At 40.3% G+C, this 24,956-nt stretch overlaps 1 protein-coding gene across 2 annotated transcripts; it reads right to left on the bottom strand.

Moving 5' to 3' along the window:
* Nucleotides 1-363: 363 nt before the first annotated feature.
* Nucleotides 364-23,155, bottom strand: bbox1 (butyrobetaine (gamma), 2-oxoglutarate dioxygenase (gamma-butyrobetaine hydroxylase) 1). 2 transcript variants are annotated; one of them, XM_083900945.1, is made up of 8 exons: nt 23,097-23,155; nt 20,494-20,914; nt 20,030-20,144; nt 6,052-6,250; nt 5,067-5,172; nt 4,754-4,950; nt 3,510-3,676; nt 364-1,737 (listed from the first exon to the last, which is right to left on the bottom strand). In XM_083900945.1, the coding sequence occupies exons 2-8, from the start codon at nt 20,896-20,898 to the stop codon at nt 1,577-1,579; spliced, it is 1,350 nt and encodes a 449-aa protein (XP_083757071.1). In that variant the 5' UTR covers nt 20,899-20,914; nt 23,097-23,155; the 3' UTR covers nt 364-1,576. The 2 variants fall into 2 exon arrangements, with proteins under 2 accessions (XP_083757071.1, XP_083757072.1); XM_083900946.1 differs by lacking the exon at nt 23,097-23,155 and adding an exon at nt 22,882-22,958.
* Between the last annotated feature and the right edge of the window lie 1,801 nt (nt 23,156-24,956).

The following is a 24,956-nucleotide window of genomic DNA, read 5'->3' as shown; positions in this document are numbered from 1 at the left end:
GTGACGGGCAATTGCTTCCAAAAATCAAAAATCCTTCTGGTAACTTTTGTGAGGCTTGGTCCAAGGATCATGTACGTCAAGTTTCGTGAAGATGGGACAAAATTTGTGACCTGTGAAAGTTTAGTTTCACTTTCTATTCAATCCAATATGGCGGAAGAACGACACGTGTCGGTAACACTATCTTCAATTTCCACACTACACAGTTCCACAGTTGGACCAGTGGAGATATCTCAAAAGCTGACCAAAACTCTGGCTGACAGGAATAAGAAAACTTAAGAAGCACAATACTGTGCTGCCTTCCAGAAAGCACACTAATAACAGGCAAATTACACATTTCATCAAGCTTAAGATTTATTTGCAGTTGGTGCAACCGCCGTATGAAGCCTGTGATTTGTCAGTTTCACACTCGCATTTGAAATATTAAGATAAAGAAAAGCAAGAGTTAAAGTTAAAACGTGACAAATACACAGTTCCCCTCCAAACGTAACCTTGGAAGCCTTACAGACGCAGTCAGATGGTTTTCTAAGATAATGTACCTGTCTATGAAAGTGCATAGAGCGACCGTAATTTAGTTAAACTGAGCCTTTAAGAATACATTTACAGTCACTCCGTGTCACATCGTGTGCAGCCACTGTGCTGCGTGAGTCAAAAACATCAAATCATTTCTGTGTCAACGACGTTAAACATGAAAACAGTGGCAGTGAAAAAAAAAATCACAGTCAGTAACAGTACCCCTGTAGATATGATATTTAAAACATTAATCTTCACTAAAAAGCTGTAAAAATTCAGCAAATTTGTTTGGGGACCACGTAAGAAATCCTGACCCAGTCTTTGGGAAACACTGCTAGGCGATAAATGATTTGAAAATGGCTGACAATGAATAATGTTCAGAAATCAAATCAAATTAAATCAGTTATAAATATAGTCATACTTTTTTAGAAAAAAAAAAAAAAAAAAAACTTCTTGGCAATAATAGAAACCCAGGAATGATGACTTGAAATAAGACTTCAGTCACATTTTGACAAATCCACAGTATAAAAACTGAAAGAAAAGTAAGCTTATATAAAAGAAAACATTGACTAATGCCCAGTAATCTTTGCAGTGTAGTGTTGCACCATGGCAGAAACTGAATCTTCCCATAAGACCTTTATGTTTGTAGAAGTGTGTAATAGCTTTAAAAAGAACAACCCTTAAAATAAGCCTGGATTTACTCCAGTTCCTCGCTGCCTGTGTTTCTACAAGAGCCCGAATAGACTGTTTGTTTTCACATTTTCACATTTTCACATTTTAACGACGCGAACGAGGAGCAGCAGCACCTGCATAAACCACGGTATAGGGAGGAGGAAATGACAGGCAGTGGAAGAGTGCAAAGGCCACCGTAGAACCATGATGTCATGACACACTGGACCTAAACGTACGTATTGTAACTCTAATCAAACACTTTTAGTCAACGAACGTGATGACCGGAACATTTCAGCATCTTTGCACTTTGTCCTTTCCATCTTAGCATTTTTTTGAAAGCAGCTTAACTCCAGACTCTACAACTAAATCTTTATCGTAGCTCTGTTCCTGGAACTCAACCGTCCTTGTTGACGGAGTTACGGAGGATGTGGAGGCGTGACAGGACCACGTCCCAGTCCAGGTAGACGCCCTCCAGGAGTCGTGAACTGTCCCGGCTGGAAACGTAGCTCTTTCGACCGTGCAGCAGGCGCCAGTTATCAAAGGTCATGACGTCACCTGAAACGCAGCAACGTCCGAAAATTAGTCATAAAGTTACATTTGTCTTGGCATAGACTTTTAATTTGTCAAATGTTAATATTTGGTTTCCAGCTGACTGCAGATCTGTAGCTCGCAATGGCTTTATGACTAACAGCAGGCTGGAAGCTGCAAAAAGGAGATACTACAACTAGAGCTGTCAATAGATTAAAAAAATATATTATAATGACTAAATGAATGAGTAATCAGACAGTGTGCATCTCAGACGCCATTGTTTAAATGCTTCTTTCTTTATAAACACAGAACTATGTGGTTTCAAACAGTCTCAGGCCGATCAAGTACCAACCAGATTGGGCGTTATTCGATTATTCAATTGTTAATCGTTTACTAAATTAAATGGTGAGAACTTTACAATCTCACGAGCGCACCTTACTATCTTGCAAAAACGCTTTACTAAGACTAAGACTTACTAAAGCGCGCGTGCGACTTATTATTTTACTATCTCACAAGCGCACTTTACTTATATTATTTTGTGTGTACGCTTTAGTAACTTGCACATGCTTTTAAACAACATTCCATCTATGTTACCTCCAGGTCTGGTAAACACCGATCAACATTTTAGGGACAAAATAATACTGGATTCAATTCGAGCAAATAATCGAATCGATTCTGAAAACAATCGTTAGTTGCAGCTCTACCAACAGGTCATCTTAAAATAAAGGCTCCAAATGGATGACTGTCATCCTGTGTGCAAAAACAACATGCGTTAACATCACAACAACAAAAAATCCACCTGAGAATGTCCTGAGAAACTCAGACAGAGAGAGAGAACAGTCAAGCACACAGGGTAGGTGTCCAAATGGAAGCCGCCAGGCAACTGCCAGCATATTACAGGCACTATCGTTGCCTTGAGTTGTGAGTTTGCCACTTCATCATCTTCATTCACTTTATTTCACCCCACGGAGTAGGAATGAAGTATTGTTTTTAGTTGCTCTGTGTGTCTGTGTTTCCACACTTGCACTTGCCAATATGACCAACAGAGGCTGCCAGAGGCTTCTTGCATGAATGGGGTGAAGTCTGCCATCTCTGATTGCCTTGTTTTCCACTTGTTAGCGATGTGGAGGAATTTCTCTGTGCAGGTCTATCCTCATCTTGCAGGTTGCAGGATCCAGATCCAGTTTCGAGGCTTCTACTATTATTATTATTATCATCATACATGTCATATGTTGAAACCTAGAGCACTGTAAAGAGAGAAAACCAGCAGCTGCTGCCATTCGTTATTTTATTTTCTAAATAACCTGCGTCTCCATGAAACAATGCAGTCTGTTCGATTAGAAGCCTCTCTGACTTTGACGTCTTTAACAGTTATCATCACGACAAGTACAAAGAGCTCAGTGTGAAGGAGACTGAACCCGGAGGATGTGTCATCAGGACAGATGACCACTGCTGTCAAAACACTGTCTCTCTGCTAATGGATCCATCCTGCTACGACTTCATGACCCGAGCGTCTCGTACAATCCGACTTCATCTGTGTCGCCTGATGCTGCAGGTCGTCCACTGACTGATTACTTCCACCTGAGCACTTCAATTTGGAGCCGACTGTGATGTCAGGGTGACCTTGATGATGACAAAGAAGTGACAGTGCATCGCTGTGGCGCTTCAGTGCATCATCGCCGCCGACATTTATAGTCTTTCATGAATCATCACATCGGATTCATCTGCTGCAACAAAAAAAGTCCTCCTCAGACTGTTCACAGCTTTGTTTTTGTTCTAAGACAGAAGAGCCCACTGACCTGTCTCCATCCTGTAGGAGACCATGTTCTCCGGTCGCTCCATGAGGTCCATGAAGGCCTTCAGTGCTCTGTAGAAGGGCTGGACCTGATGGAGCGGAAGATCCAGCACCGAGTCTCTGGTGGCGTTGTTGAAGTTGATCCTGTGAACTCGGCCTTCGCGATCCACGCTGCTCATGCAAATGGAGGAACACAAGTTCATTCTCTATTTTTTCCTGCAATAATCTGAACATGATTCAACCGATTGTGTAAAAAACATCAAATCGATTATTTTATTGTTCATATAATGCGACCAATACCCTCTGGAACTCACTGCCTCTGGCTATATTCGCCAGGAACCAACTCTGGAGTGGTTTAAATCAGTGTTGAAGCGACACTTGGTTTGTTTGTTGGTGTTTTGTTCTGGTCTGTCTTTTTTCTACTTGTACAGGGACCTTGGGTTTCACGATAGGCGCTTCTATAAAAAGTTATTGTTATTATTGTTATTATTATTATACAGTCACATAAGTGATTTAACCCTTTAAGGTACGCACCAAGAGAAAAGCAAAGGAAAAATTACTTCTTTCCATTTTTTATTATTTTATTTTATTTACTTATGATAACAATAATGACAGGCAATATATATATATTATATATTATATATATTTTTATTTTTTATTTTTGTTTAATTAGACCCTACAGTATTTTAGATACAGGTCTCTACCAAATGGTTGAGATGTCTGTTCATAATAAACCTGGTTTGCATAATTCATAAAGTACAACATTCAGATTAGTCACATTAATTTAGTGTTAGTGAGTTCAGCTTGATTCATTTTTCAAGAGATATAGTGACTTAAAGTGTGGTCGACCAAATGGTTGAGAAGTAACTTAAAGAAGAGGGGAAACTGCAAAACAGAACAGTATTTCCTCCTCTCTATCATCATCATCATCAACATCCAGGAGTCAAGGATTTCGACCCTCGTGTTAAAACGTGCGGTCAAATACGTGGACACGGGGAGCATTAGAGCACAAACGTGGTGATGATAATGCAGCCATTTCACTTCCACATGAGGCTGTGCTCGAAAACTATCTGGACATAATGATTCCAAACAGCAGATGGCAGTGTTCCATTTTAAATGGCAGTAAGACGCTCACTAGTGAGATCTTCATTTCTCTCTTTTTTTTTTTTTTTTTTGCACCGTCGGAATCCCAACTTCATACGTGGACGTGTGTGTGTGTGTGTGTGTGAGGAGATATTATTCACTTACTCAATAATGCAATGCTTAAAATGCAGGTGGAAGTCGCAGTAGTCGCTCCCCACGTCCTGGAAGTTCACGAGGAGCGAGGTGAGCGTCTGATAAGCCTCGGGGTCTTCTCGCTGCAGCTGCTGCGTTGCGTGGAAACCGTCCACCAACTGGCTCTCCCCTCCTTCCACAGCAGGGCTGATGCAGTGTATGAACTGCACCTAGTAGCCCACACACACATAAATGCTCATCTTAAGGACATAAAAACAGCTAAAAAAACACCTGCTAAGTGCATGTTAATCCTTTTAATAGACCATACAAGTAAAGTTTTACTCACTCCTGGTGGGAAGTTTAACGCAGGGTAGTCCGTGTGGACGCTAAGCTTTTTCGAAGTGTAGGCTAAATTGTTTGCCATGTATTTGTCCTGGACCTGCCATGTATGCCTGAGGACAAAGATAATATTCATTAATAAACCCCCAAGTTAATGATTTAACTTTGGCTTTAGAAGATCAGCAGAAACAATTAGGCTGTGCGGAGGGAAAGGATGAGATGAACTCCGCAGGAATCCCTGAGGGGGAGCAGAGCAGCTTCACAGGAATGCTTCGACTGGAGCCTCTGAAGTTGATCCTTCATTGAGATGCGGAAGGAGTAAAGCACTAATGAGCTAAAGTTATCTTCCATGTTCTGTTTGCATGCCTCGTTTGGATGCCCGACTCGTAAAACAGTCTAGTTTCTCCAATGGCAGGCCTTTAGTTTTCAGTCTGCAGTCTTTACTTCCAGCAGTATGAGCTCATCTGCTGGCAGTGGAATGACTTTATGCTCCAAACCTCTGTTCTGACTGAGTGCACCAGGTAATTCCTCTAGCTGAGGAAAAAAAAAAAAAAAAAAAAAGCTGGAATGCTTTTAGGTTGTTTTTCCTCGTCTCTATCCTCAAGTAATCAGCAGTGCAATAAGTCAAAAGAAAGAACTCTGTTGTGATGAAAGGGCCAACAGATTCTCTCTAAGCTCCTCCGTCGAGGCAAAATGAATCAAAGCTGCTGATAACTGAGCGCTCGACACATTTTCCTAAACACTTTGAGTTATAAAGTGAAAACCCTGAAATCAAAAAGATCTGCCTGCCTTGTTCAATTCCCTGGAAAATGATGTAAATAATGAGCTTTGTTTTTTAAACTTGACTAACAACAGCCCGGGCTCCGCTCCAGTCAAAATATGATTGCTGGAAAATTTCGGCAGCTCGAGATTTAGCGTGGAGTCAGATTATTAAACAGTGGCTTGGCTGAGCTGAGGCTGGAGCGAAATGGATGAATGTCATGCCGTCTTACCCATAGAACGTTAGCCTGAGAAAGCCAATCCTCTCAGAGAGCCTGGCCACTTGGCCTTCCTCTGCTGGAGCCCCCTTCAGGCAGACCACGCCAACGCGACGCATGGCCAAGAGCCAGGCCAGCGCTGCGTTATCGTCCTCAAGGACTTGGTGGAAGTCAGCGGTGGGAATACACAGTTTGGAATCCCAATAATAACGATCTGAAATGAGAAAAGAGGACATGGCAGGAAAAAACAAACATTTCACATGAGTTTTTGGTTTTGGCCGAGTACGAAACATGCAAACACGACGGTTCTGAAAGATGAAAAAAGGAGCTTTGTTTTGACGTGTAAGCTGCTTTGTTTGACAAACAAACATCCACAATACAACAAAACACACCCTGGCGTACAATACAAATACAAAGCAGCTCTAAACACCACTCGCTCCACTTACTACTCTGGATGAAGTCACTCTGCACTCTTAGAAATAAAAGCGCTAAGTAGAACCATATAAGGTTCTTCGGCTTGTCCCCATAGGAGAACCCTTTTGGAGGGTTCCACCAAGAACCCTTTTAAAACCCTTTATTCAGGAAAGGGGGTTTAAAGGGTTCTCTGGATCAAAATGGTTCTTACTGGAACCATTAGTTTTACCAAGAACCCTTGAAAAACCCTTTCTTCAGGGAAAGGGTTTTTCAGAAGCAAATGGTTCCAGGTAGAACCTCAGCCCTTGTGGAAGAACCCTTTTGGAACTCTATTTCTAAGAGTGTGGTTCTGTCAACCCCAAAAACCCTCTTCCCCACTCAAACTTGAGGACAACACCATCTTCTATGACTATTATTTTCAAACTAACAGTAGTTGCAATAGGTTTTAGCTGGTCTTTAGTTTGGTTTTACTGGTTTATGTAAAGTGCCTTTTAAACAACTATATAAATAAAATGTATTATTATTATTATTATTATTATTATTATTATTATTGCTAAAAGCCATGCTACATACACTGTTGTTCAAAAATTTGGGGTCACCTATACAATTTGTTTGTATTTTCCATTAAAGGTGCATTATGTAATAAATTTAAAGAAACTGGCCATAAAATCCTCCTAATATGTCACAGAGGACCAGGAATAATGTTCATATAACAAACTGAACTCACCAACAAAACTAGTAAAAAAAAAATATTTGCATTAAAAAAAATATCTTGCTAACATCATTGCACAAGGGTTTTCAAGGGTTTTCTAATCATCCAATAGCCTTCTAACGCCATTAGAAAACACAATGTACCATTAGAACACTGGAAATTTTTTAATGTACATATTCTTGTACATTAAAAACCAGACATTTGCAGCTAGAATAGTCGTTTACCACATTAACAATGTACAGACTGTATTTCTGATTCATTTAATGTTATATTCATTGAAAAAAGTGCCTTTCCTTCAGAAATAAGGACGTTTCTAAGTGACCCCAAACTTTTGAAAGGCAGTGTATGCGAAAACATTTAAGGATATTTCCACACATATCTCTGGTTCATTGGTAATAATAAAACGTGATAGCGTGTGTTTTTCAGCTTTCCCCTGCCCACCCTAAATCTGTACCTGTTTAAGTTGTTGCAGTAAATGTCTAAATGTCATGTCGAGTTATACACCACGCTCCAACACAAACACTTCTCAGGCCACAAATGTGTATATTCTACTGAAAGAGATGTTACAATTTCACATAGAAAATATTTACTGTTGCCAGGGACTGGTGGGATACTAGAAAGGTTTCTCCTAGATTTACTGTCATAATCCAGAGAGAGTTTATGTCACTGAGCAACCACTCTATATGAGCGACAGCTATCGGAATATAGACCTATTTAACTCCCTATATTGCAAATTTAACAGTTTCTTATTGTTAAAAAATACTGAATCTAAATACATATCTGCCAAAATCTAACTATTTTTCATCTTTCATCTCCAGATATCAAAATCAAAATCAAAATCCATCCTCCATTATTTCATTTGAGCTGATCACAGTCAGACGGACGAAGGTGGTTGGAAATATAAACTCCTTGATTTCACATTTCACTGACAGCAGCTTTAATTAAAAATATTACAGCAGTGGTGACAGGATGACGGGCTCGTGCTGCTACAAAGAAAAGGGAAACAATCAATATACAAGTCTACGAGTGGCCAACCTGCTTATTAGAGCCCATTCCATCTATAAACATTACAAATTGCTACTGCATGTAATAGTCTGCACACTTCAAGATATATTGCTCAAGGGGTAAAATCAGCATGTCTCCATCAGACAGACAGAGTTGGAAAAAAAACAAAACAAAAACAGAAATCCTCCCACTGCTCTCCACCCAGCTGGCTCCACTCATTTTTCCATGCAGTTTCTCTCCACTGACTTCCACAGAAACAGCTGCTAAGTACATTTGTGTGCGTGCACAAGTGTCTGGGGGGACTGTGTACCTGTCTGATGTGTACGACTCCTCCACGTCTCTTTTCGGTGCCCACTGACTTGACAACAACTTTCCAAGTGGCTGCATCACAAACAAATTACCGAGGCTAAAGCTCGCCGGCTGTGGAAGCACCAGCTAAAAGCCGGGGCGTAATTTATCATCACCTTAAGTGTAAAGAATCGTGACTCTTCAAGCAGATGAAACAAGACGTTGAGTTTCAATGCCTCCATTTTTTTTGCACTGCACGTTTTTCAACGCAGGCACCAGTCAGGAACACAGTGATCATCATCATGAGTCACAAAGCTCCCTCCAGGCTGTTGCCACAAACAATGAGTTTCTGGCTGCACAGGTCAAAGGGTCAAGAACCCCCTGCTTGTTAAAACTTGACAAGAGGGTGGAGGGAAACAGAGACAAAGAAAGACAGAGAAACTGGGGCTAAGGTCAAGCCAAAATGCTACAATTACTCTCGTGAAACTGGACTCAGACGTCGTATACAGGGTCTGTGGTGTTTCAGCTGCACAGTTTACGGTGTCAGCCGTGACAAAAGAGGCTACAGAGCTTTGGTTGCAGTGTGCATATACATCAGCTGTGCAGCCCTGGCTGCAGTTCAGCTCCGTCCTCATTGGGAAAACACATCACGGTTTGTTGCCGTCAAGAGAGTTCACACCGCGGTGGCCAGGGCTGAAGGAATCGGATGAACATCTGCCTCCTAATCATGTAACCATCTCCTCACACTTGCTGCCTTTTAACTGGGAAGACTGATCAAAAGTGTTAGATGTGAAGGATAATGATGACATTGTTTTTTTTATTTTAATCTCTTGTCAGCTCACGCTGGCTGCAGATTAAAAACAATTAAGTGCCTTCTCATTGGAAATGTGGCAGATACAAATCTGGTTACATTTAAAATGGATGAAAAACATTGTTCATTGTTTATGTAGATTTAAAAGTGATGCATTTAAAGGAGACATATTATGCAAAATCAACTTTTTAATATTTTTAAAACTTATATTTGGGTCCGTTGTCTCGTGGAACACCGCTTTATCCCTTTATAAAAATCCCTTTATAAAAACGCGAGAGTGCTGGTGAGGGCAACTGTATCCGAAAGAGTCCGCGAAATGTTCTATTCTTGTCTGCACAGTGCAGCACAGAGTTCTACACAAACTTCCAGCCTCAGAGGATTTACGTGTCCAGTGGATACATGTTATATATGATGTCAATGTGCCGGCTAAAGTCGGCAAATGATGGCTTTTCCAATCTCCACTGCCGAAGCCTCAGTGACGCTGACGTAGTTTCCTGTGTCTCATTTGCATTTAAAGATACAGGCACTCAAAAGCGAGTGTTCAGAACAGGGCTGTTTTTGCAGGGTGATTGAACTGCTGTGGTGCTTCATCCTTAAAGGGAACATATTATAACCCATTTCTCCAAGTTAACCTAGTTCCCTGGTGTCCTAATGAACATGTCTGTGACATGCTTTGGTCAAAATACCATAAGGATGAAGCACCACAGCAGTTCAATCACTCTGCCAAAACAGCCCTGTTCAGGACGCTGGCTTTAGTAGTATCTCTTTAGGTCCACCTTAAAAAAAGTAAAATGAAACTTAAGGAACAGGAAATAGATAGATAGCTTAGCCTCTAAAAGTATCAGGTGAGCACCTGAAAGTATCAGGTGAGCACCTGATCGTATCAGGTGAGCACCTGATCGTATCAGGTGAGCACCTGAACGTATCAGGTGAGCACCTGAACGTATCAGGTGAGCACCTGAAAGTATCAGGTGAGCACCTGAAAGTATCAGGTGAGCACCTGATCGTATCAGGTGAGCACCTGACAGTATCAGGTGAGCACCTGAAAGTATCAGGTGAGCACCTGAAACGTTTTTTTTTTGTTTTTTTTTCTTGTCCTTTAGGGGCTCCGTAGCTTTCTGAGGATTTTCGACGATACTTGTGACACAGAAAACTGACTAATCATGGAGAAGTGAAGAATGAATAATGACTTAAACTATCTCTGCCACAGTAAAAATTATTAAAGGCAGAAAAAAAAGGAAACGATCGGGAAAAATTAAAGAAAAAGTATTGAATATGAAATCAAAAATGAATAATTTTAGATGACTGGCTATGCAGGCTTCAGTGTCCTCAGTCACATAGGTCCAACACTCAACACATTCATCAGGAGCGATATCAGAATAAACATGTGTTTTATGTATTTACATGGAAAAAACGCTGAGGGACACTGACAAACTGAGACGGCTCTGAGTTTCTGGCGAGATCTGATTTGTATTAAACCACTGTGGTTTTCACAGGAAGGACTGCGCTGGCATGTGCATGAAGGGACAACTCTGACAGTCTGACAAGATAGTATATGTGCATAATTCCCTCCACCGTTTCCCTCTCGTTTGTGGTCTGTTACAGTGGCTTTTCCAGATGAGGAAACCTGAAGCCATGGCTCCTGTGGCTGTCAGGCATCTCTTGGCAGTTTGGCTCTTCGCTCGCTCACTGTGCTCTGTTTAAAGTCGGAGAGCTGCGACGCTCTCCCCTGCAGCTGGGAGCCCCTTCAAAGCTCTGCTTCAATCACCGTATTTATCCACAGACATTTTGTTTGGACTCGGTTTTATCACTGAGCTTGGATCGGCTAACTTCATTGGTCTGCTGATGTAATTCACAGAGGACAGGCGGCTTGGAGCCAGACGGACAAGAGGAAAAAAACAACTTATTTTTTCTCTCGCAAAAGTTTTTTTTTTTTTTTTTTAAATCGGATTAAAGCTGTTGTTTATACACAGAGCACACTTTAGAGACTTTCACAAAATGGAATAAAATAACATTTCTTTATTTCAGCAGCCGTTTAATCCACAAATAAACCACTGTTGAGCTCAAGTATATTTGGAGTACAAGTTATTCACCATAGTGTTTCTATTTCTTGCTATTTTATCATTCTACGTCATACAATTCAGAAGGAAATATTGGACTGTTACGCCACTGAATTTATTTCACATATTTATTCATTTATTTCCTTATTATTTTCATTGAGAAGCTATAGAAAAAGAACATATCTAAGTACTTGTATTCAGTCACTGCTATAACTAACTAACTAATTGATAAAACACACCCTGGCACTAATTTGTGCTCATTGTTTTTAACACACATATTCACCATTAACGAGGTGCTCACTAACATACATATAAGTAGCATACTAGCCGTTTATTAGTAAATATTAAGCATGTATCAACACCTTATGTAGGAAAAATCTTAATTCATATCATAATAGAGGTAGAATAAGGTTATGTACAATAAGGTGTTAATACCTGCTTAATGATTACTAATAAAGGGCTAGTATGCTACTTATATGCATGTTAGTAAGCACCTAGTTTATGGTGAATATGTGTTCCCTAATCTAAAGTGTTACCATTTTTTGTTTTACCTGATCAGAGCAGAATGTACAATTTCCTTCAATAGCCAAATCCAGCCCTTGCTAAAGAGTTTTATGATGATATATTTGATATATTTTGGTTATTGATGGAGGATTAAACAACATAGTAAAGTATGAACTGTGGCACTGCATGCTCCACCTTTAAACAACACTATTGTTGAGGCAGGAAAAGTTTTAGACTGAGAGAAACAGAGTGAGTCCAAAGACTGATCGTCATTTTTTTTTTAGAGTGTTTGTTTCAGTGGAGCTTCAGGAAAACTCACTCCAACGAGTACTAATTCCACAACAGCACCTTTATTTATGAGACACGCAGGATGGCAGGGCAGCTCACCTCTGCTGTGAGTTTAGTGCAGACAGAGTGTGCACTGTTTGCTCACTAAAGAACTACAGGCCCTTCACACACTAATCCAAACTCTCTCCATCAGCAAGTTAAGGTTTTCCAAAATTCTACTGAGCCCTGCAGTCGTTTGTCAAATGTCTCTTTTGCCAATTTATACTCGTATATTGCCTTCAGTATTGTTTGACAAGCCAAGCAGGTCTGGACTGGCCAAAGCCATCAAAACTCCAATCAGTATAATCGACCAAGCCTTCCATTTTTTCTGATAAAAAAAAAAAAAAAAAAGTTGACAAGGTAAATGGATAAGGAGTTACAGGAATTTTCTGTGAAATTTTCTGGAAAGAGAGGCCTGACATGTGAAAAGGTCTTGTATGACCACCATTACTTCTGACAAGTCTGCATGACGACAAACCCTCAGCAGTCACAGTGATAAATGTTCATTTGGAAATTGGCAAATTTGGATTCTTCAAATACCTTTCAGACTGACAGCACAGCATCGACGTGTTAGAAAATGTGTTCGAAAGGTCGGGTCCCGCATGGCGTGTGAAGTGACGGTCAGGTTTGGAGGGACGTGCTAGTTTTTTTTTCCGCTGATGAGGCCTCCACAGCTATGTTTCCAAAAGCCATCGTTTCAGCTGACGAGTGATGACATACAAGGCTAAATTCAGACCAGATGGCAGAGGGGAAACACCAGCCAGACAGAGCATTGACAAATCTACTGCTACTTGGCGTAATTACGGAATCAGTCAGCAGACTTAATGGAGAAAAGTCCAAACTTGAGTCAGTCTGTTTGAGAGACTAATTCATCAGGAAGTTTACACTAACATCCCAATGTATATGGAATGCTAACTGACATATACTGTAGGTATTTAAAACAGCAAATGTCCATAAAAGAGCACGACTACAGGGCAGAGGGCTCACTGTTGCCAAGAAATGTACCAACCAAAGTGCTTTTTAGCATGTGTACCTACACTCTTAGAAATAAAAGTGCTAAGTCGAACCATATAAGGTTCTTCGGCTTGTCCTCATAGGAGAACCCTTTTTGGTTCCAGGTAGAACCTTTTATAAAGGCTCCACCTGGAACCCTTTTAAAAGCCTTTATTCAGGAAAGGTTTTAAAGGGTTCTCTGGATCAAAATGGTTCTTACTGGAATCATTAGTGTTACCAAGAAGCCTTGAAAAACAAATGGTTCCAGGTAGAACCTCAGCCCTTGTAGAAGAACACTTTTGGAACCCTTATTTCTAAGAATGTATACTGCACATATGTGAAAATATTATCTATAGATAATTAGAGCTGAAACAATTAATCTGATTTCTGATTGTTTTAGTTTCTTAAATGTGAATATTTTCTTAGTTTCTTTGCTCCGCATAACAAAGAAATCATTAAAACTCAATCATTTTGGTTTGTGGACAAAACCAGACATTGTAGAACGTCATAATTTCCAGGTTTGACACTGATCAACATTTTTTTTTTGACATTTTATGGACCAAACAATCAATCGAGAAAATAATCGATAGATTAATCGCTTACGAAAATAATAGGTTCGTTGCAGCTCTATATATAATATATATATAGTGTTAAAGACTTTAAAGATTACTGACACTACTCATACATAAAAAGTGAAAACGACTGTAAAACAATTAAATATGGAAGTTTTAATATGTAATATACAATAATAATGTATCTCAACTGTGTCATGATCTTTAAAAAGATAACACCATTTCAATTAGTTGAATATGCTCCAAAACATACTGTACATTACATTATATATAACCAAAAGATAATGTATGTCATGTTATGCTTTTATAGAACTGTTCGTCTGCTCAGAACAGAGTTAAGCAAAGATCTTTATGAATGTTGACTGGTCAAATGTGGAAATTATCAAAAGCTAAAACCTTTTCCATCTGAACTCCCAAATAATATAAAGCTTGTGAAGTAATGTTTAAAACTGGGTGTCATCCTCATTCTTGGATTAACAACTAATCTATGATGTTTTGGGTCAGAAAAACACAAATGTTCTATTGTCAAATCTGCTATGAGATAATTTGTCTGCACAGCATCAGATGACCACAAAGAGTGTCGCAGTCTGCTACACTGAACACTCGTGGGGAATATTTTCCACCTTGTATTTCTGGCGTGCATGGCCTTCGTCAGTGTTTTGACAATTTCATGGAAATTTTCATACGGCCAAAATTGATTAAAGGTCCCGAGTGAAACATTTTCGGAGGGTTTGGTGGCAGAAATGTATTACGGTTACCAATGAGTGTGTTTGTACGGGTGCATAATCTCAATAAAAATACACATAGTATTTCCTACATGTACAAACTTCAAAGTTTCCTGGTGTATCCTGGGGCATCCAAGAAAGGGAGGACTGATGTTTGTTTGATACTGTCTGCAGTCTCTCCTTTAGATATCACTAATTCTTACACATTGGACATTAAAGACCAGATGGTTGTGGAAAATATGACAAAAAACAGCTCTTACTCCTTACTAAAAATAAGCATTCCAAAAGTGTCCTTCTACAAGGGCTGAGGTTCTACATGGAACCCTTTCCCTGAAAAAAGTTTTTTTTTTCAAGGGTTCTTGGTAACACTAATGGTTTCAGTAAGAACCATTTTGATCCAGAGAACCTTTTAAGCCCCCTTTCCTGAATAAAGGGTTTTAAAAATGGTTCTTGGTGGAACCCTTATAAAAAGGTTCTAGCCAAAAAGGGTTCTCCTATGAGGACAAGCCGAAGAACCTTATATGGTTCTACACTTTTATTTCTAAGAGTGTACGGTACTTCTTTACTGTCATATACATGATCTTTTTCTATGTATGTACTACTTGTATCACCTTATGTTGTGAGTTTATATTTAGAAAGGCCTGTAAAAGACATTAATAGTGAGCATTTATGACCCTGCTAAAAAAATAATGGGTTGCAGGTGAGGCTGAACATGCACCTTTTGCCCCCAATGAATAGATAGTATCTAACACCTGGAAATTGTATTTCATTGATTTCCCGTCGAGTGTGAACTGCGATGCTTCACTTTAGATCACAACTGACAACAGAGGGTTTCAGTTTCCTTCCAAATATGGGAACAAGAAGCTTCACTTGCAGCCAATTCAGTCCAAAAATGAATGATTTCACAGGATCCAGCAGCTCCTGAATCAGCACAGCATATGTGTCTAGTCAATGGTTAAGTGGTTAAGAGTCAGCCCATTATGTGGTGTTTATGTGGTATTACTCATTCTGTAAAAAAAAAAAAAAAAAACTCCAGATGAAGGCCTCGTGCTGACAACAATTGAGTGAATGAAGTGAATATTGTTTCAGTGAGTGAGTGAGTAAGATTTGGACTGTAAACCGTTCGGTTCAATAAGAAAATCTTATGTGTCATTCATCAGCAGCACTTCCCTGTGCTTGACTGCCTCCATATCTGCCTTATTTAAATCATGGCTGCATATTAAAAAAAACTGAGGTCCATATATTGGGAATGTTCTTCTCTAGTGGTGGGACAGGTTCAAAGTACACATGCCAGCAAGACAATTACACAAGGAATTCAAAGGATTATGAACATATCTGCGAAGGGTGTGTGTGAAGCAGCACACGATTCATTCAGTCAAAGATGAGGGTGTGTTCGGTAAAAACAGGTTTATACTGTTGACAAAAACCGGTTTCTGTTTTTACCAAAACTGATCTCACAGTTATTCAATAAAGATGCAAACTACAGAATCAAAAAAATAGACAGCAGAGTCTGCAGCTTTTCTAGTGGCTGAACTAGCACTGCTGCATAATGCTCAATGTGGCAAAAATCCAAACTAGTAGATGGAAACCAAATTCATCCATCCATCAAATGAGAATGTCCAAGGCGTTTCACTCTGAACCACAAATGTCAATCTGTCGTGGTGTTAGAGGGAGATTCAGGGACCATACCAATCCATTGGGAATTGGGAATGTTACGACGTTGCTTGAAAAAAATCTGACATGCTGGTCACACTAGATTCCTCCCAACGGAAAGTAGGTATGACTCAAAATAGGGATATTAGCCATTAATGATTTAGTAGGGAAAAAGTCTGTAAGTGCTGCTCAGTTTTGACGCCAGGCACTTTGAATTCCTGGTTACACATACCTACAGGCTCTGGGATTTGTTCATTCCCAGTTAAGGAAATGCTGAGTTTTTCTACTCGACCAAGATACCGTGCATATCTTTTCTTGACCCTTAGTCAAAATAGGTTTTCCATATGGAGGTGGCAGAAGGCAGCACTCTGAATAAGGCAGTCGTATTAAAACAGATGTAGCCATTCAGAAGGAGCAAACTTTGCTGAAACCGTGCATGTGCTGATAAACTACATCTCTCCTCAGTCTTGTTGACATGCAAAGACAATCAGCTGACAAATCCCATCTGCGCCTCATACCTTTGAATTGACGTGAAAATAAACATCTGCCAATGCTGTTATGCGTGTAAAATAAAACCAAATGCCCAAAAATAATGACTAACAGGATTAATAAGGTTGACCTAAACATGCCCTTGCTCCTTAAAACAACTATTCTAAAAGTTGTGAACGCCACAAATTCAATATTCATCCATAATGCATTGAAAAAAAAAGTTTTCTTCATAAGTACAATGTAAGAGCCCGTGAGAGGAGCTAATATTTTATGTCGTAGTCCAATAATAGCCACTACATTCTGTGGTTTGAGTTACACATCTCCATAGAAACGGCAAAAGCAAAAGAAAAAAACACCATTCCAGACATAAAAACAGGAGGTATGGTGCTGGCTGAATAATATCCCCAAAGCTCCAATTATCGTATTGACCTCACGGTGTCCTGTGTGCACTATACTCTCGCTGCCGAGAGCACTTTAACAGGCAGACGTGGGCCTGTAAATCCTAGGTGCACTGCATGAAAACGGAAACAGAAATTCAAACTGTGGACTATGCTTCAGTGAGTTATTATCATGAAGAGGTAAGGAGAGGTAGAATAATATTCTGCAGCGAAATCCTCAGGAGATAAAAGCTGTTCATCAGCCATCTTTTGGAGGGTTTAGATTTCTCCAGTTTTTTTTTTGTGCGTGTGCATTTTGTCATCTTGTATTGTTTGAACTTTAACGTGAATTGTGAGATCACATAGAGACACAACATGACAAGAAAAACAACATTTATCAGTCTGAGCAGGAGCCACTCAGCCCTGTGGGTCCTTCAGGACCAAGTGTACACAAACTGACTTTAGTCCATCCCACCCCCGTTCCACTGAAGTACTGCTACCTTGTTCCTCAGTTGAACTGACTCCTCTGTTGTCTGGCAGATTGTAAAGTGTATTGGGTCATTGTAAATGTACTGTAAAAATGCTTCGCCTTCTAGTCTTTTGAGGAACGTCTAGTCTAGTCTGTAGAGAAGGAAAAGCACTTTTTTTAATGAATATAACATTACATGAATCAAAAATACACTCTATACATTGTTAATGTGGTAAACTACTATTCTAGGTGCAAACGTCTGTTTTTAATGGAATATGTACATCACGACATCTAATCACGTTAGAAGGCTATTGGATGATTAGAAAACCCTTGAAAATCCTTGTGCAATGATGTTAGCACAGCGAAAAACAGTTTTGCTGGTTCTTTGACGAAAGCAAAATTATTATTTTTAATAAAAATCATTATTTCTAATCTTGTCAATGTCTTGACTATATTTTTCTATTAATTGTGCAACTCTTTTGATGAATAAAAGTGTGAGTTTTAATGGAATACACAAACATTTTGTATAGGTGACCCCAAACTTTTGAACAGTATATTTCACAAAAATATGTGAAAAATGATCAATGCACAGTAAACTCCAGTGAGTCAGTGATGTGAAAACACCTGACTGACATTACAACTCCCAACCACATGGGTTCAAATTGAAGCTACAGAAACAGTTTTTTTCAGTTCTGTTGTCCAGACTTACATGTTAAGCCATCAAATACACATCTGAGGATAGGGAGACGGTCACAGGCTGGCTGTGGTCAACCCTGCTACCAAACAGGACCACAGCAGTGCAGCTATGCTCTGCTGTGAGACACGAATGGAAGCTTGTCATCATAGCTTGGCATCTTATATTGTGGCTTGCCATGAGGATGCTGGCAAATCACATGCTTGTATATTAGAATTATAGTATTATTAGTCACCCTCAGTGGATCGCTACACTCTTAGAAATAAGGGTTCCAAAAGGGTCCTTCTACAAGGACTGAGGTAGGGTTTTTCAAGGGTTCCTGGTAAGACTAATGGTTCCAGTAAGAACCATTTTGATCCAGAGAACCCTTGAAAACCCCTTTCCTGAATAAAGGGTTTCAAAAGGGTTCTTGGTGGAACCCTCCAAAAGGGTTCCAGGTGGAACCTTTCTAGGGTTCTCCTATGAGGACAAGCCGACGAACCTTATATGGTTCTACTTAGCACTTTTATTTCTAAGAGTGTACATGGTGACTGAGTACCAACTTCCACCTTCTCACATTGCAGAAAAAAACAAGAACAAAATCATTGATCGAACCACACCGCGCGTGGACAGTGATGCAACTTTCTCTTGCAGCTATATTTTAATGTTGTAGACTAGGGATGTCACGGTTAACGGTGTAATGGTAAACCGCGATAACATTTTTGACGATAATAATTACCGTCTACATTTCAAAAAAAATTCTTATCTCGGTGATTAACCGCGCCCGTGGTGTAGGCACCGTGAGCCTTTCCAGCGTCTCCGTCTGCTGAAGTTGCCGCGCAGGCGCGCTCTGTAGCCTACAACCTGATGTTCAAACTTTAACGAAGCTGGAATCATGGCCGAAGGAGGAGACGACAGCCCTCAGGACATATACGTATATGAAAACTCACCCATAACAGTATAGTGCGGTGCTGGCGTCACGTCATCATCTCAGACAACTACCGTGTGTGTCCTGCTCTCTTTCAGCCACTGAACAATCCATCTGTTTGTTGTTTTTGTGACGATGAAGTCTGCTAACACATTAGCATAAAGATCGCTAGCTTAAAATGCTAACAGTCCACACACCAGCAGTCTCTGTGCTTTCGCTGTTATTGTGAAGATGTTCAGCCACAGACAATTAGTGTCATGTTCTCCTTGCCTTCCTTTGTCAAACAAAGCTTTTGTTGATGACTGCTTTGATGACAATCACGCTTTAATTTTGCACTGCACACACTGCACACATAAGCACAGGAAAGTTCCAGGCACTATCTCTCCCCTCCTCGCTCTCTCTGCGTGCATATTAATTAGCCATGTGTATTCTCCGTGATTGTCAGCTGATTGGCTGAAAAAGCAACAAAAGCTCTGGAATGTGAGATCGCCACACCCATACTAGGAGTGATTCACAGCGATAAAACAACCTTAATTCAAACACAAAGTTTATGGTTTTAAGACCAACAATACTGTGTCAATAATGTAAACATGATAGTACAGCTGCAGCGCCCACCGCCAGCATATTAAAAATGCATAGCTTTTAGGACTATCAATGCTTTCTGAACATATTCACACACTTTTAAAAAAATACCGTGATAATACCGAAAACCGCGATAATTTCGGTCACAATAACCGTGAGGTTCAATTTTCATACTGTGACACCCCTATTGTAGACACTCATTTATATTGGAGTTCTGGCAATGGTGTTGACTGTTGGGGCATGTCAATGCATTATCTTCTCCTATATATCTCATTCTATTTCATCTTAATTCAACTGTGTCCCAAAGGAAACCCCATAATAAATGTGGAGGTTCACTACACTAATCCATAAAATAAAAATACTTTGCTGTACATCAAACGTTACATGAAAAAACATGAAAGTCTGACTCACCATTGAGAAAAAGCTCTTCTCGCAGTGACTGTCTGGCATCAGAAGAGAAACATCGTTTCTTCAGCCACTCTGGCTCAAACACACTGGTGTGCTGGTCTGGCCACACTATAGACACCTATGAGACAAGAATCTTAGTCATCAAGATTTATTTTTTCCCCCATTGTACAAGAGACTGAAATCAATAAAGGAAACTTACTGCATTTTAGTTTACAATGTACTACAATACACAGAAAACCAGTCAATTCTCCTTAAGTGAGCTTAAAGTGTCATTGCCTGAAATCCAAACAATTGCAGATTAATTTGCTGTGGATTAACCAGTCCGTTGACTAATTTCCCCACTATAATGTGACAAAATTAAATGTGACAACAGTAAGTCAGACCAGATGCTCAGTGATCCATCACATCCTCAATGATCTATACAGTGCGTTTAATGCCAAAAACCAGAGATAATGGCAGCAGCTTACCTTGTTGTCCTTCGTAACCTTCACAGTGTCAACCCCCGTGTGAATATCAAGATCACATATCAGGAGCTCCCGGGCCTGAGCTGACTGCAGAGTGCACAGTGGACACTGGCAGTTGTCCCTTAGCCAGGTGAATGGGTACGAACTGTGGCCTCCATCCTCCCACTCCACCTCCACCAGCCTCTCCTGATCCAGAGCCCGGGCATGTCTCACTAACTGGCAAGATGCAGGCGGGGAGGCTGAGACCAGAGACTGCTGTCCTCGAAGCTGCGCTGATGTCAAACTAGAGGGCAGACGACCTGCAGCCTGGGCCGGTCTGCGACAAGCTCTCAGAACCTGGCAGGTCAAGGCAGAGGTGCTCCTCTGCAGGGCAGGCCGGGCAAAACGTGCAAATGTGCTCATCCACATTTCTGATTGATTAACTCTAGAAAGAAAGAGAGGGATAACAATAAAAAAGAGAGATTAGACGTGTCCTAACAAGGTAAATTTACTTATGTAACACATAATTAGTTGGCAACACCATTCTCTTGGCCTCAGATACTTGTCTGAGGCCAAAAGAGTCGCTTTACTTCTAGGGATGCACCGATTAATCGGCCAGTGATCGGAATCAGTCAGAATATTCCGATTTTAATAAGCCGATCCAATGCACCCGCATCGCGCAGCATCAGCAACACACGTGCACGCGGCTACACGCACATGTAGTAGAGTGTAGGGCTGGGCGGTATACCGGTTCACACTGAATACCGTTTTTTTCCGTTATGATATGAATTTTTAATATACGGCCGTACCGGTGTATTTGATTACACAACATTCGCGCACCCGCAGCGATGTGGCGGTGCTGCGCCGCTGTTGTCTGCTTTGCGAGTGAGCGATCTGCATGTAAACGTTTCATTAATGTTTATATATTTGTTTCAATCACTGAACGAAGCCTGTCATATTTAAGACAAGAGTCAGGACCTTAAATCACTTGCACAAAACCTTTGATCAGCACTCAGCATTTGTTTGTTTGTCATTTAAACCTGTGTGCGCAGAGAGCGCGAGGCATTGTTGGAACGGGGCAGGAGAGAGAGAGAGAGAGAGAGAGAGAGAGAGAGAGAGAGAGAGAGAGAGAGAGAGAGAGAGAGAGAGAGAGAGAGAGAGAGAGAGAGAGAGAGAGCGAGAGAGAGGTCATTTACTTATTAAAAAACTGAGGTCATCATACTCGGCCCTAAACACACTCTCTGACCATATTGTCACTTTAGATGACATCACCATAGCTTCCAGTTCCACTATGAGGAACTGGAACATGTCATTTGATTCACACATATAACTAACCACCAGAACAGCCTTCTTCCACCTGCAGAACATTATGAAAATTAGAAACATCCTGACGCTGAAAAACGGATCCAGTTTTCGAGGCTACTACTACTTTCTGCTGCCACCAGCGAATGTGATGAGGCCAGGAAGGAAACGAGGACTATCATCCCCAAGTCTCTGACCACAACAGTCTTCGCTACAGGCTGTGACAAACCCAGTGATCCAGATGGATCCTGGCATTTAAAGACTTTTTACTCTCTATTGTTTTTGTAATTGTGTATTCTATGTAGTCTATTCTATGTTCTGGGTAACATCTACTGCACGTCCGTCTGTCCAGGGAGTGGATCCCTCACCTGTGGTTCTCCCAAAGGTTTCTACCTCTTTCTTTTTCCCAGGTAGTTTTTCTTTATCCTGGTCAAGGGTCTAAGGACAGAGGATGTTAGCAACCCTGTGAGACAAACTGTGTTTTGTAATTGTGGCCTATATAAATAAATTTGATTTGGATTTAATAATCTCAAATCAAATATGTGTGCAGGGAGGGTGAGATCCAGCACTTCATCCCAGAATTTTCTGACAAACAATTATTGACATTATGAGTAAAATTTTAAGGGAAGAGGGAAAGGTAGGATGGAAGGAAGAAAATAAAGACATGGGAACAAGAAGGAGGAATGACTGGAGAAGGAAACAAGGAGATAAGGAGTTGAGGAGACAAGATAACAACAAAGGTTGTAGTGCAGCATAATGGACACAAACTACTTTTAAACCCCATAGAAGATGGAAAGAAGACAATTTGAAATTGAGTTTGAGATGCCTAAGTGCTCAGACCTATCTACAGAAATCTGATTTCAAACCACCAATTAAAAAACAAACTAACATCAAATAATATATATATATATATATATATATATATATATATATATATATATATGTTCAGACAATTAAAAAACAACCTGCATGTACCAGGCAAATTATCTTCCTGGCTCTGGGTGAATTAACAAGTTATCATCATCATAGTGAATAATGACATTTTTAAAGAGGTTAGAAAATTAAACAGCTATTACAATCTACACGTACACACATGACATACGATATTACCAGCAGCAGCTCCTCTTCGCACGGTTTCATTCACGTCTGAACTGAAAGAGCTTGCAGTGAAATCAAACAGGAAAGCGCTAACCCTTTGTTAGCCGGCTAGCATCACAACAAACCGCCGTTGAGCTGTCAACGTCTGTTCCGACAGGTCTGTCTTCATTCGTCTATAATAACAGCTTCATTCATTCATTCACTGAGGAAACGAGAGAGTGTGTTACCTGATAAACGTTTGCCGGTCCGTCAGCACAAACGCTGGGTCGGTCTATGTTTGCATGAGTGAAACCGAGGACAGCGAGAAAGTGGGTGAAAGGTCAGCCAGGAATCTGAGCTGCGTGACACAGCTTCTCCTCTCTTATCAGTTCACAGGCTAAAATTAGCTAGGTTTTTTTCCTCCTCCATGTTTATGACATATCTATTTCACTGTGTTTTGTGTTATTATTAGTATTATTTTCTTGCAATATATTTTGCAATTGTATTACTATTATTATTATCACCAAACGCATTTAAGCTAACACTAAACACATTAACCTGCCATCAGTGTCAAGTCAGTTCCTTGTAAAATTATTAACCAGTTTGACACAGCACCACCCACAATTTGGGTGGTGCTGTGTCAAACTGGTCAAACTGGTTAATAACACACCTGAATCTGAAAGGAGTAAGAGAGAACACCAGCTCAGTCACTTGTGCAACATCTACACATGTGACAGTGTCGAGCAACAATAACAGCATCACTGATACTGTAGTTCAAGGCTATTCAACCTGGGGCCCGGGGGCCAGAACGGCCACCGGGCCCTTCAAGCAATTTGGACCGGCCCGTGGCTCATTAACCCATAACTAATGAATGTATTATTAAAAAGCCAATAAAACCGTAGCTTTGCCTATTTCTGGCACCTTTGCGACACAAAACACATGACACGTTTCTATGACGACTGACTGGAAATGGCGTCATGCATGGCGTCATGCATGGCGTCATGTTTACGTGCCTCGACACCGGAGTCCAGGCACAGTTTACCAGTTAGCTCCGTTAGCTGCATTAGCTCCTTTAGCGCCGTTAGCACGCCTACAGTCGAAACTGGAGCGCTCTGTTTATTAAACGAATAGAGCAGCGCTACAAAATAACTAGCGGACCTGTGTGCTGCGCATGTGTACCTCTGTTTTTAAAGTTTAGCGTTACTTTAGAGCAGGGGTCACCTGGTAGCCCGCAGGCAGCCAATACGGTGCCCGCGGGCTCACTTCACTTCACTTGCATGTATCCGTATGATCGCTCATAAAATATCTTTGATATCGTTTATAAAAACTGGTAATCGTTAGGAGTAAGCACTGGAATTAATGTGTATGCAGTTGAATGCATAATATTAATAATTTAAATGGTAAACAAACAAAAAAATATTATATGGTAGCCCTCCATATTATTTTTTACCCTTAAGGTAGCTCTCTGTCTCAAAAAGGTTGGTGACCCCTGCTTTAGAGACTCATTTTAACAATCCGAGTCACGTAAACCTGACGTCACGTGCGTCTTTTTCTGGTCAGTCGTGCGGTAACGTGCGCTAACGTTGATGCCATAAACGCCGTTGACGCTTTGACAGCACTATTTGTGACACTTTGCGTCCCTTTTTGGCAAATACTAGTACAGCTGTAATTGTAGACAGCCTATGTATGTACCAGAAATATTGCACTAAGAGCCATCTGTAGCAATTGTACCTGAATGTTATTGGTACTGTTACTTATATTTCTGCAAAAATAGCCTATTGTGGCCATTGCACCTTAATGTTGTTTATATTGTTGCCTCTAATATTGAAAGAGCCAATTGTCTTACCCAAATGTTGGTGGTACTGTAACTGCAACCTTTTTGCACTATACGCAAATTGTATTGTACCTGAATGTTGGTGGTTTTGTTACTTATCTTTTTAGCACAAAACTAGCAGCTTAATAAATAAGGGCTAAATAATTTATAACATTTTGTATCTATTTGTATCCGTTTACTGTACATGCAACACAAAATAGTAGTACAGTAGTGCTGTAGTTGTAAGAGGCTTATTTTTGCACTGTGTTTTTAATTCTCAAAATTAAATTAGAAA

Source organism: Microchirus variegatus, assembly GCF_963457635.1.
Source record: "Microchirus variegatus genome assembly, chromosome: 14".
NCBI classification, from domain to species: Eukaryota; Metazoa; Chordata; class Actinopteri; order Pleuronectiformes; family Soleidae; genus Microchirus; species Microchirus variegatus.
This window is presented reverse-complemented; position numbering and strand designations above follow the sequence as displayed.